Here is a 14,202-nt window from a genome sequence, read left to right as displayed (position 1 = left end):
GATGTTTGCAGCAGTATTATTATTTCTATATGATTTAACAGACGTGTTATTGTGGTTCGTGCTCAGCTTAAATCCAGCAGTGAGCGGAGTCAAAGCCAGACCCTGGTAAAAGGTGAGCTCTGGTTAGGTGAGAGGTGTTTCACATTTTAATGATGGGCTAGCACCCCCAGACGACAAGCAGGAAAGTAGGATGGCTTTATGTGGTGGTATGAGAGCGAGAGAGAGAGCGAGAGAGGAGAGAGAGAGTGTGGCATTTTAAGTGGGTAAAAAGTGCTCCCTTTTGACTGATGCTATGAACTGCAGCTTGAACAGTGGCAGGCACAAGCACACTGCCTTCTCCTCATTCGCTCCTCTGGCAGCGTGAGAGCGATACTTCAGGAGCTGGCCCTTGACCTTTGATTAATCCTGATGAGATATAATTGTATAACCTTGAAACATTTTCATATTCATGTTATTTCCTCTGTGATAATGGTCTACACAACTTATTGTATAATTATATTTTAAAGCTTTTATTTGACTCTTTTTTTTTTTCTTCCATAAACGTAAGTCCTATTTCTTGTGACCAGATTGTAAAACATATTTTTTAAATTTAAATTATATAAATATATGATTAATAATTATGTTAAAAAATAGCTATATTAATTACACCAATATGAATTAATATGAATTATTTAGTATGTGCCAAATCTGTTGTAATGTAAGCAAGCTTTACAAAGGTAGTGAATGGTTTCTAACATCCACCAGCTCGTTATTAGTATTTTCTTATTACAAATTGATAGAAATGTAACTTGCTAAATATCTGTTCAGACGTGGCCATTTTTATTTATAACTTATATACTAGCACTTTCAGAATTCTCCAAACATACTTTAAGGTTTCCCATGACAAGCCCAGCTGAAGGCACATTATTCCACCGTGTGCAGCAGATTCACTAGTTACGGTGGAATGTTCTTGAATAGCAGATTAAAATTCTAGGTTGCCCATTTAACCCCCCTGAGTCTTTAATATATGTCATAAAATATTGATTTACTTGATTTGTTTAATAGCTGAGATTGATCTAACTAATTTGGTCTTTATCTCAGGGTAGAGCCCAAAACGTTCATATTTATATCTTAAAACTGAGCTATAAACAATAAAACGTTTATCTAAATGGATCAAATGCAAGCGTGTATAGATATAGTTTCTGAATTTAATGTAAGTAAGTATTGGAGAGGAGGAACCTGCAGCTCTTATTCTGTGATGATAAAAAGATCTGTTAATATTAGTGTAGTAATGTATCCAGGTCAATGAAATATACTTCTGAAGCAAATAAGTGTGATGTGTATAACGATGTGCTGAGGTTAAACTCTTGTATATCTGTATCGGTATGCATGTTAGACTGTGACTGTATGTAACAGCATGGCTTTTCCCATATGCACTGACATATTTGTCCATCTCTGGTATCGCTATCCTGCTCTCACTGACCCCGAGCACCTTTAGCCATGCTTCGTTAAGGGCAGCAAGCGTCTACGGATCGCTGTAAATAGGGCAGCGGCATTACAAGGCTCTCTTTCCATGTTTTACAGCCCTCGCTCCCTAATGGCTGCCTTTAACACAGAGCTTTAAACAAAATGGCCTGTTTACACCAGGAAGCATTCAGATACACACATGTCTGTGAACAGGCCTATAAATAAAATGTGTTTTTTTTCCTCCCATATTCGCTGGAAGGTTATCCGTCCAACTTCTACATGGCTATATATATATATATATATATATATATATATATATATATATATATATATATATATATATATATATATATATATATATATACACACTCACAAATGTAGAAATGTGTTACAACCAATTACTGTACTATAATACACCCATACATTTCCATATTCATATGTTTAACCTCTGCTTTACACACATACACATCACACATAACACGGCAAATTGATCCCGTTCCTTTTTTTCTTTTTCTTTTTTATCTTGTGTGTGGAGCAGGTGTGATCAGCAGCTACGGCGTATGGATGGACGGTGTACTGAGGCAGAATTCCTCATTTACGAGCTTCGGGATCGTCGGTCTTTCTCCCTGGAGTTTGCACAGCTTCCGTGTTCAGGCGTGCACAGCTCAGGGCTGCGCTCTCGGCCCTTTGGTGAGGGCCCGTTCCCATTTACATTATGCTAAATACCCAAAAGTGTCAGATGGCAGCTCGACATCATAAAGGTGATCGATTTGCTCGGTTCAATAAAGCACCTTCTGCTCGCGCTTGACATTTGGTGTAAATGCCATTCTGGGCTGGTTAATGCATTGATGGGCCAGATTTGGGCATTTTTCCAATATGGGTGCAATATTTAGGCAAATGGCTGTTTTTGCCAATGCAGCAAAAACTTACGGGTGCAGGGGGGGTGTGGGTGGGGGGGTATGGGAGTAAACGGGGCCTGGGTGCTTTGTCAAGTAGACAGATATGCTAGAGAGAAATGTGTACAAGCTGGGGGGGGGGGGGGGGGGGGGATTCCTGGAAGGATATTTTAATATCCTGTATTTAAATAGTTGACATTGACCTGTTTTGAGAGTTTGACCTTATATAATAACCAGTGTGAACATTTTCAAAGAACGATCTGTTCTCTCAGTAAATTTCATTTTTCTCACTCTTTCAGACAGAGGTGCGGACTTCAGAAATGCCCCCAGTTGGCAACTTGCCCCTGGAAATTCTCCCCGAGAGTCCAAAGTCAGTCTGGGTAAAGTGGGAAGTGCCAGCCAAACCCAACGGCAACCTCAGTTACTCAGTCCTTTTTACCGGAACCTTCTTCCAGTCATCAGGTAAATCGCAGACCTCTCTCCTCAACAGTTCACCAGCACTCTGAGTGAATATAAAAACACCTCCCCCCCAACCTCTCTCGCCTCTGATCTCCCATATTGACTCCAGTTATTTTCCCTATGATTGTTTACACATAGTATGCAAAAAGGGCAGTGAACCCTAGCATGGCGCTCGCATGCCATAATGGCCGTAAATGAATTGTTGTCATTGGCCATTTCTCTTGGGCCGGCTGCTGGGAGGCAGGGAGAAGCTCCTTGCCCTTGGCGGGATAAAAGTGGACAGGTTTGTTAAAGAGAGTGTGATGGCACACTCAGAACGAATCAACCCCACCACTCACCTCCACAAGCGCTCAGCTTTTTTAGAACCGCCTGGAGATAAATGTTCATAGTGGTGTATGGGGGATACACACGCGCGCACACACACACACACACACACACACACACATCACTTTCTGCATATGCCCAACAATCAAGTGTACATTATTTGTGTATTCATTCATTCATTCAGCTCCAGTAAGCGTTTTATCTTGGTCAGGTCATGGTGAATCTGGAGACTATCATGGAAAACCTGGGCATAGAGATGTATCGGCCGATAAAGGCCATTTTTAACGCTGTTTAAAAACATCTGATGATCAGGGCCGATTATATCCTGTCAAACAGGAGAGGGCGGGAAAACACATCAATTTCGTGCTGTGTGTAAAGATGATGTCTCTTGTGTGGAATGACGACAAAACTGCACTTTGTAATCTCTGTAATCTCTCTAAAATTTTACACCGGACGCTGCAGCAGTGAAGCGGGAGTTTCAGCGTCGAGTCGAATTTGTTTTTTGCCTCACTGAATTAAAGCACCAGTACATGGTTGAAAGATTTAAATGAAAGTTGATAAAAAAAAAAAGTATATATTGCACAGAAAAATATATTTGTAGAGTAGTATATTTCATATCCAGTTAATGTTAATATATAAAAAAGTTTACATTATATCTTACCAGTTTGATGTTCAGTGATGGAGTAGAAATGCTTTTTTTTGTGGTGAGTGAATGTGAGACTAGCAAGATGGTTTTTTTTTTAGATTTCAGTCAATTAATTCTGTTAATATAAATGAATAACATTTAATAAGTTCAGAATTTGAATAATGTGTTTTCTGTTTATGAGACCAGTTACTGTGAAACAACTTTGAATGGAGATTTTCTTCACAATTGTGGAATGAATTATTAATCATTTAAAAGAAGGCATACAAGGCAGAACTATCGGTATGGGTTATCGATATTACTCTGAATAATCGGTTATCGGTATCGGCTGAGAAATTTAATATCGGTGCATCTCTACCTGGGCATGAGATAGAATACACCAGTTTAGCCCAGCCAATCGATCTGCCCTCAGTAACCCAAGTTCAGGATCAAACTGGGACCGTGGAGCTGCGAGGTGACAACGTTACTCACTGTGCCACCATGCCACCCGCATTATTTAAACTTTATATCTATCTGATTTTTGTATGATTTGAGAGCAAACGTGTGTGAGTTTGTATGTATGTAATCAACCCTTATTATTAGAATAGATTTTCAGTGTTCATATATCAGGAGTTTATCTACACATCTGACCTGTTACCATGCGCTGTTGCCCTCAGAGTGTTTGTCTTAATCTGTGGATGTGCTTGTGTGGCTGATGATTACCTCATGATATAACACTTTCTTCACATTTGTTTCTCATCAGCAAATTATATACGTTTGCATTCAGCAAACGATCCAGAAAGACTTGGATATTGTTTTAAATTATAGCCATTCATAAGCACTTGGCTTTTTATTTATATATATATATATATATATATATATATATATATATATATATATATATATATATATATATATATTTCTTTCATGTTTCCTGTTTACCAATAAGAAGATAAGAAGTGCACAGTATAGATGTATGTGTGTGTGTACAGTGTATGGTTGCCTGTCTTGTTGAAAGTTTGTGTTTTCTGATCCCACGCTTTACTCTGAAATACTGTACTTCTTGTTGTACTCTGATTTACAGTGACAGGGTCAAATGTATCAACTGTTTGCACCCAGTTTGAGGTATAAATAAATAGGTTGCATTCTGCATAGAAATCTTGCATATTATCTGAAAAAAACTGACACACAAGTTTATGCAGTTTATACCATACATCATTTACATGGCATTATGCATAATGTGCATAATTCTTTCACTTATAAATATGCATCTGTGGGTGAGAAAAGAGAAATTTGGAAATGGTTTGAATATGTATTCCACAGTTTTGGTAGATCTGTGCATATTCTCTGTTTCTTAAAACGAGTTGTAAATTAGCAGCTTTCATGGCGTTAGGATCAGTTGCTGCGTACCAGTCGTACCTACCTACGATATGCCAACATTTCAACCTAGTTGTGCTTCATCAGGGCAGAAAACATTGGAAGATAAAGATATTTATCATGGGATTTCTGTAGGCCCACATCAAGTCTCGGTGGTTCCATTTCGACCTCAAAGGATTGTAATAAATGTCTCATAGAATAAACCACAGACTACACAAACACAAAAGCAGGGTCTGAAGTCTGTGTTTATACACTACAGTGGGATATCTTGCTCATACTGAACACAACTTGAAGAGAAAGTAAGCAACTCTCCAGTAGCAAGGAGTAAATCATTGTCAGTCCTTTAAAAAGCACTTGAGTCTAAAGTCATTATTTAGACCAGATGGGGTAATGGTGTTTTGCGTGTGAATCCAAAACATTTCTGACCGAGGGAGTCATTTTGCAGTATTACGACTTCTAGGCAGAGTGGACATGCACTCAGGACCATGCCTCTATGTAGTGATTTGCCACACTATGTATTATGTTGGGAAATTGAAAAACCTTGTACCCGTTTGCGGCTTTGTAAAGTATTCTACATCTCAGGCAAGACTTGTTTAGTGGTCTGAGGTTTAAATGCGTGCACCACAAAGCGTCGTATTGTAGGCGCTCTTCACAAAATACAAAAAGAGTTTTGGTCCAAACTTTACTTTCTGCCAAAATTAAAAAGACGGTAAGATCTAGAAATGTATTGATTTTAGTTGTGTTGTGGTGTTCTAGGAAAATAATCCAGACCGAGGTGGTGTGACATGCAAAGCAACGCGAAGCAGCCTGCTTTATACTTGACGCATGATTTTACACGCACATACAGAAGAGGTGGTAATGCAAGCATTATTATTCACACGGTTGCAAGCATTATTATTCACATGGTTGCTGCCTATCTTGTGTACTGTATATCCGGAAGATTTTAATGGCACTTCTGCCATGCAGGAACCAGGTCTTCCCAGTCTGTCAGATTTCCAAGTCTGTCATCACGATTTCTTTATCATGAAGCCTTAGCTAATTCCTACTCTCCAGTCAGGTCTCCTCTATTACATGACAGCTACCAACAGCTACCAGGGAGAGTGAAAGCTATCACAAAGGCTGTAACATGCTTCCTCTAAGGCACATGAACCCAGGCAACTGCATCTTTTTGAACTGTTGCTCATGCAACCTTAGACACTGGTATAACACACGCCGAGGAAAGCTCTATCCACCCACTTCCACATACATGAGCTCATAATTGGTTAGTTTCGCTGTGATTGACAGGAGAGAGAGTATGCCACCCAAGATAGATTCTGATAGGACAATATCAAGGGTTTCCAAAAGAATCTTTTTTGGCGGGGGAGCTTAAGGTTCCAGTCTCAAGCCACAGAAGATACAAACATTTCCTGTGGAATACAGGTGTAACCAAATGTATGTGGACACCTGACCATCACACCCAGATGTGATTCTTCCCCAAACTGTTGCCACAAAGTTGGAAGTACACAATTTGCATAGCATGTCTTTGTATGCTGCAGCATTAAGAACTAGAAACATTAAGCACTGGAACTAAGGAGCCCAAACCTGTTTCAGCATGACAGTACCCCTGTGCACAAACCGTGATTCATGAAGTCAAGGCTTGGAGAGTGACCCGAGCCCTGCTTCAACCCCAGTGGAAACCTTTGGGATGAATTGGAATAGCACCAGGCCTCCTCACTTGACATTAGTGGGGCAGTGGTGGCTTGCTGGTTAAGGTTTTGGGTTACTAATCGGAAGGTCGTGGGCTCAAGCCCCAGCACTGCCAAGCTGCCACTGTTGGGCACTTGAGCAAGGCCCTTAACCCTCTCTGCTTTAAGGGCGCTGTATCATGGCTGACCCTGCATTCTGTCCCCAACTTCCCTTTTATGCTGGGGTATGCGAAGAAAAGAATTTCACTGTGCTGTAATGTATATGTGATTTAATAAAGACTCATTATCATTAACCCCAATAATGCTCTTGAGGACAAATCCCCACAGCCGCATTATAAAATCTAGTGGAAGGCCTCTGTGTTAATGCCCATGGTTTTAAAGTGGGCGTACACGTATGGGTATGATGGTCCATTGTGTACATACTTTTGGCCATATATTGGTGTATATACAGGTTTTCCACATCGAGTGAAATAAAAAATGCAGAATTGAGGATTTGAAGTAGTATTCTGAGCCGAGAAGCTGAGATTCTGACGTGCAGGGGTATTTACTGAAAAGTGGGTGGGACAGAAAGCTGAATATCCTTTTACCCAGAGTGTTTTTCTTGGTGAATGAGAGAAAACATGTATACGTGCATGTGTTTGGATCTGGTCTGATGTCTCTCGAGCAGCAGGCAATCTACCAGCAGGTAGAAGGCATAAGTTTACTGATCTCTCCCAGTGGATTGTTGGAGAATTTATTGTTCAGTGTCCGGCCGTCACAGATTAAGGGAAATGTCGATCAGTAATGACCCCCTCTACATGTTAGTATTGCCGTAAAGCCAGCTTTTTATGTCAGAGATATCGGAGTGGGAGCTATTACACATGACAGGAGTGAGCAAGGGACTGCGGACCAAGGCTAGCATTATTAAATATTGACTAGCACTGTGATTTATGTAGAGCTAGAGGGGGGAAAAGACTTTTTAACTGTGATATATTCTTTACTTGCCAAACACTTCCATTTATCTTTTACTGGGAATAAAGCACATGTTGGCTGCATTTTTTTTTTTTCTCAGACTCTCAAAAAAGTTGTGGAAAGGGAAAACCCTTGCCGTTAAAGGAAGCAATGGCAGTTTATATCTTGGAAGTGTATTCTCTGAGTGTAAATAAGTCAATTACAAGGTTCAAAACAACTGCATTTTTTCACTGGAAAAGAAACCCCTGGAAAACTATGGTTTGAGAAATAGAAACAGAAAATTGGTGAAAGAAATTTACCGCTGAACGTATGATCACGGTACAGCAGTGATACGTTTTCAGTGTAGAAACAGAAAGATATACAAAAACTTTTTTATTTTGTGTCTGACTCATGACAAGAGCTATTCAATTCCAATTCAGAACCCACCCACGTTCCTGTATTTACATGGCATATATATGTGATACGCTTCATTTTGCCGTCATATGTACGTCGTTGCGTGAAACCGTTGCAGAACTAAGCCTATAAAAGTATTCAGCTGGCTAAAGGCAGAGATCAAAGACAGAAAGTGACACACAAGTTTATGCAGTTTATACCATACATCATTTACATGGCATTATGCATCATGTGCATAATTCTTTCTCATCTCCTGGACGGACAACAACACAGCGGTTATCAAGAAGGCTCAAATGCGGCTACACTTCCTGAGGGTTCTCAGGAAGTACAATCTGGACTCCAATCTGCTGCTGATCTTCTACCGCTCGTCCGTCGAGAGCCTGCTGACATACTGTATCGCGGTGTGGTACGGTAGCTGCACCGCAGCAGACAGGGAGAGGCTTCAGAGGGTAGTAAGAGCAGCACAGAAGATCATTGGCTGCCCTCTCCCCTCCCTGATGGATATTTACACTTCCCGTTGCCTCAGCAGAGGAAAAACCATCATTAAGGACAGTACTCACCCTGGCTTTGATCTGTTCAATCTGTTGCCCTCAGGGAGACATTACAGGTGCATCAAAACAAGGACTAGTAGATTTAGGAATAGTTTCTTCCCGAAAGCTATTACCATGATAAACAAACACATGTACTGAGTCCACAGCATATGTATATAGTGTCTCAAAACTGTGCATTTCATAGTACCTCCCCCATCCACCCCAATATCTATCTTGCATATCTATCTTGCTTATTTATTTTGTTTATTTATCTTGTTTATTTATCTGTGTATTATCTGTTTATTCTTCTTGTGTATTGAATGTACATGTTTGCATGGAACAAAAAGGAGTGGCTCTTAATTTCATTGTACATATGTATAGTGACAATAAAAGGCATTCATTCATTCATTCATTCATAAAAGTATTCAGCTGGCTAAAGGCAGAGATCAAAGACAGAAACAGAAGAATGAAGAGGAAAAGAAATTAAATTTCATCCAAGCTGAGCTACAACTGCCATAAATGTACTTGTGCCTTTTTGGTAGCGATCAAAATAAATATGTTGTATGTAAATTATTTACACTGAATGATTTACTGTGACATTATTATTATTATTATTATTATTATTATTATTATTATTATTATTATTATTATTATTTTATTATAAGATTTGTTCATACAGAGCTCCAGAATTATCCCCATCAGTGGAATGTGAATTTGTGCATGAAGGGGGGAGCATGGGGGGTGGGGAGTGGGGGACATGGGGGTCAGGGGTGGGGGGATTGGGGGGTGTAATGATTGATGATGTAGCAAGTAGGCTTAGGACGATTTGATGAGAGAATCAGGAATCACCGATAGATTCCAACTATTACCATGGCTATGAAACTGGATGATTTAAATGTCGGTCAGGAAACACGGTGTCTGCAGCTTTAAGATGGACAATAAATAAATTGTGTTGTATCTCGTAGTGTGTTTTTTTTTTTTTTTTCCTTTTAGCCCATTGATATCCTATAAGAAAATGCTTTCTGCCTTCAGAGCAGCGCAGTGCTTGTTAAACAGGTAAAGCCGTCAGTATCTTTGCTCGCTAGACATTAATGGGAGCTCAAATTAAGTTCAAAAAGTTTATACAAAACTTTAGTAAACATCTACACTCATGATCAACACCAAGAACATGCACACGTAGATTATATACATTTTATTTCAAATTCATAATGGGCTTAGTTATGGTTAATAGCTTTATTTATTAACTTTAGTTTTGTGAGCATTCCTGATCTTGTTAACAGATCATAAAAATAAAATAATGCCTAAATGCTAATGCTAGTGACAAGAACTATGGCTACAGCATAACCAGCTTCTGGTATTTTTTCCCCCCACTGTAATGACGTGACACATATATGATACACATGTTATGTATGTCTGGCCACGCCCCCTTCTTCCTCAAGCTGTCCCCTCAAAGTTAGCACACAACAGTATAGACTGTGTTTGTATGCTGTAGCATTACAGTTTGCTATTATTAAGTATATTATATTATATTTATTGTGGCTGTTAGTTCTGCCTCCACTGTAATGTAAATTACAACCGAGTCTACCATTTCTGCTTAAGGTGCAATATTTGTATATGAAGACGGTAATTGTGTTGTGTTGTCAGTGATGTGTTTGCTGTAAACTGTATCTTTGTGAACAAACACCAAGAAAACTTCCTGATACATATAAACGTATACGCCAAATAAAATTAGAGTTGGAGTAATGTTTGCTGTAACATTTCCTGTTCGGAATATTGCATATAAGTAGGGACGCCATTGCTGGAGATATCAGTAATAATAATGCGCTGCTGTTGGGGTGTTTTACAGGAGAGAACTCGAGCGAAACAGAAGAGCCGGTCACTGAGACGCGAGCGCTGCTCACCACGGTTACAGCAGGACACTGGGTGTCTGTCGGAGGTCTGCTTCCCTTCTCCAACTACAGTGTAAGCGTGAGAGCCTGCAACAGTCAGGGCTGTGTGGAGAGCACGTCCTCCAGCATCTCGCTCCCTCCAGCAGGTCAGTGCACTACAACCATGTCTTATTATTATTTTCTTCATGCTACAACAGCTGAGCAAAGATCTTCTTGGTTGTGATGTGCATCTAAAGCTAATCCAATCATCTGAACAAATCAGATTTGAAATGTTTAGCTTTGTTGTTGTTGTTCTTTTTTTTTTTTAACAATGAAACAATAAATTAACCTGCACATTCCAATTAAAATTGAAACAAAGTTGCTTCTATTCAGTGTAAACATGAACAGTCTGTCACTAAATCGATACACTGTAAGCTTTTCATATGTAACATGGCGTGTGGTAGATTTCTCCAGCCTTAGTGCTGAATCGCACCTCTCGGCACGAGGCAGCGTGAGCCGTTTGATCACGCTGAAGCAGGCTTTCACCACCAGGCCAGCGGGAGATGTTCCACATATGCTGCCTGACAGAGAACAATGCCTGCTGCTGGTGATCTAAAAGACCAGCCCTGTCCGCTCCAACAGCAGATAACACATGCACACCCAATCACACACACACACGCACACACAAAGACATGCAATTCAAGACCAACCATTGGAAGTTTATTACAGTGCTTAAGAGTCGCACTTTCCCACTGTTAAATTGTTGTTGATTTTAATTATGACTCTTATGGCTCTGGAATGTTCCTTTTTATGACCTTCTTATGGCAAATAAAAGGTAACAAGTCGTTGGTTAAATAGGGCTCGGTTCATGCTTCCTTTTTTAATGGTGTGGGAACTTATTACGCTGATTTACACACAGGGCGGGTGTTGGGAAGCATGCATCGAGCACTGGGAGATATATATATATTGAGAGAGAGAGAGAGAGAGAGAGAGAGAGACAGAGAGAGAGACGAACCAATGTATAAGGTTGAAGGAGGGGTTGGATTTGGTTGTGTTTAGTATTTGTAGATGCCTCTTTCTCTCACTGCTCATGTCGTAGGTCTGGGGAACCAGAAGTCGCATTTCATGTGGTGATTTTTCCCCTCACACATCGCAGGATTCTTTATTATACCAATTTGATCAGTCTCATTCTTCCCTCCAGTCCAGATGTCTAGGAGGCCTCCAGCCAGGCAGTGTGTAGGGTAATCTAGCGCTCCTTTCACAGCAGACATCTCAATCATCTGATCAAAGCTAAAGCAGTGGCATACAAACACAAGATAGGCCTCATAACCACCTCTGCAATTGTTCTTAATCCTGGTAAAAACCAGAATAAGTACCAAAGAGAGGACCTTTCATCTATCTCTACCCAGCCATGGTGCTCTTTGTCACTGTGCCGTCCCTCAAATCCTGCTGGGTTCCACAAAAGAGGCCAGTTTGTTCCTAGAATGGAAGGAGGTTGTGTTTTGTAAATAATTGTCTCAGAGGAGATAAAACCAAGCCATTTCTCAGGGACTGGCTTTTCTTATCGATTCAGCAGAATGCATCGAGAGCTTACGTGCGCTCCGGTATTTCATCGGAGCCAGAAACGGCATGTTAGCGCTAGCGTTCGTCCCAACCATCGAAAGCAAGGCCCTGGCTTGCAGCACGAACAACAGGCGAAGAGCAAAGTCGAAGTTCTGCAAGAAAAATGTTCAAGTTCAAAACAAAGACACAAGGAAGTATAAATTTTAAATACCACACGTTTCCCTCCTCTCTGCTCAGCCAGATCTTTAGGCTTCTTGTAGCTGAACTGAAGCCTTGTCTCGAACTGTCCTTGTTATATCAAAGAACAGAAGGCAAAGAAAGCTAAGAGATCGAGAGGAAACATAAAAGTGCATAGTTTAAAATGATTAGTGACACTTTTGATATACCTGAGGAAGGAGGGCGCCGAAACAAAGGGGAAACTCCATGCCGACTGTTTGATGAAATAAGTCTGTAAGGAATTAACTCTTTTGTCAACTGGTTGTCTTTGTTCAGTTGAAGCTCTCATTATATCTGTTGCTCTCTCTCTCGTTCTCTCTCTCTCTCTCTCTCTCTCTCTCTCTCTCTCTGTTTCATCTGCTTCTCTCTTTTTTTGTCTGTTTCTTTTGTTTGTGTTTCTCTCTGTTATTCACTCTTTCTCTCCGTGTCTCTTTCTTGGACTGAAGTTATAACATACCGAACATCTCTATACACAGGCATCTTTTGTCACGTCATTAATGTCCTCACACATGTGCGTTTGTGAACGGAAACGACGCACTTGGAAACAGCGAGGTTCTCTTAGCAGTGGAGCAGGATGTGGGATTGCAGTTCAGGCCACTCCATATGCTCATCATCATCATTACGTTTATGGACACTTGGCCACTTAATCCTAACCGGGCTCTAGTAGCAAAGGCAGATGGAGGAAAACTGCGGAATGGCTTTTAATACCGATGTCCATCCAGGAAAGCTCATCCGCTCCCTCCAATTAGGGCTTGCATCCCAGCACCCAGCGCTTTTCAAGCCTAACACAAGCACTAGTGCATTATGAAAATTGGAGGTTGGCAGTAAAAGCGATTTTGAGCCATGCTGACTTGAGTGATGAGGCTCACCCCGTAAAACTGGCCCCGACTCTTATACGACAGCATATGGAAACACTGGGTTGTGTCCCTAACATTGTTTTCCTTTCCACTTCTTCTATTCATTCCGATTCCTCCCGTCAACCCACATGAAGGATGGGAACGGCAAGCTTTTGAACGTCCCTCAAAGATGCCGTGTGTTTACTGACATCATTGGCAGGCCGCTTGCTCATCAATCAGAGCGTTAGTACATTTTCTGCACACGCAATCGCGCAGAATATTAGCTGATCTCATTTCGCTCATCGCTCTGTGCTCTGGGGGTCCGGAGCGTTGGGAATCTTTGCCTTTGTAACTCATGCCCTCAATGACCCTTTTTTGTTTTCCGAAGCTCCAGTCGTTGCAAGTGCAATTGGTATTCCACAGAGGCACTTCTGTTTGGGCATGCACAAAATGACTTAAGTAATCAACAGTTATTGAGTGCTTGTGGTTGCATGGAGAGGGATGTTGATTGAGAATGAGCCTTCTCTTAAGAAGAGAGCCTCACTCCTATTTCTAGAGTGGTGTATTATCGAAACACACGCTGACTGGATTGCTCCTCTGAACAGATGACTCGGCGTGGAGTCCTTACCAAGTGTCGCTGCAGGCTGCAGGGTCGCCTTGTTTTCCTTCATAATCGATGTCTTCACTTTTTTTTTTCTCTCCCGCAATTTGTTTTAACGGCTTACAAATCACGCTGAAAAGTGCACTTTGAAAGCATAACTGTAGCATCTTGCTTTATGCATTAGCATTAAGGGTTGATTTAGCCGTGTTGGGATGTTTCACATGTAAGGAGAAAAAACATGAGTTAATGAAATTAATCGGGCTTTTGATGGTCTGTTCAATTTCAATTTTCGACCAACGGAAGAGAAACCTTTAGAAATAATTTTGTACGTCCCGTATTAAGGATTCTTCGAGCTTGTAAATGAGTCGTCTTTATCAGTGTAGTCGTTTTAAATCCGTGAATCTCTAAGTTCATGACATTTTTATTTATAATGTT

The 14,202-nt window shown here is 40.6% G+C and overlaps 1 protein-coding gene across 1 annotated transcript in view; it reads left to right on the top strand.

The window, feature by feature from the left end:
• ush2a (Usher syndrome 2A (autosomal recessive, mild)) overlaps nucleotides 1-14,202 on the top strand; it is a 233,866-nt gene that overhangs the window by 125,696 nt on the left and 93,968 nt on the right. The window contains exons 35-37 of the mRNA XM_053682619.1: nucleotides 1,985-2,136; nucleotides 2,642-2,804; nucleotides 10,530-10,718. Of these exons, the coding sequence (XP_053538594.1) occupies nucleotides 1,985-2,136; nucleotides 2,642-2,804; nucleotides 10,530-10,718 (504 nt within the window). The remainder of the gene's footprint in view (nucleotides 1-1,984; nucleotides 2,137-2,641; nucleotides 2,805-10,529; nucleotides 10,719-14,202) is intronic.

The sequence above is a fragment of the Ictalurus punctatus genome, chromosome 9 (genome assembly GCF_001660625.3).
Source record: "Ictalurus punctatus breed USDA103 chromosome 9, Coco_2.0, whole genome shotgun sequence".
NCBI lineage: Eukaryota > Metazoa > Chordata > Actinopteri > Siluriformes > Ictaluridae > Ictalurus > Ictalurus punctatus.
The sequence above is the reverse complement of the archived record's forward strand: the minus strand, read 5'-3'. Positions and strand labels throughout refer to the sequence as shown.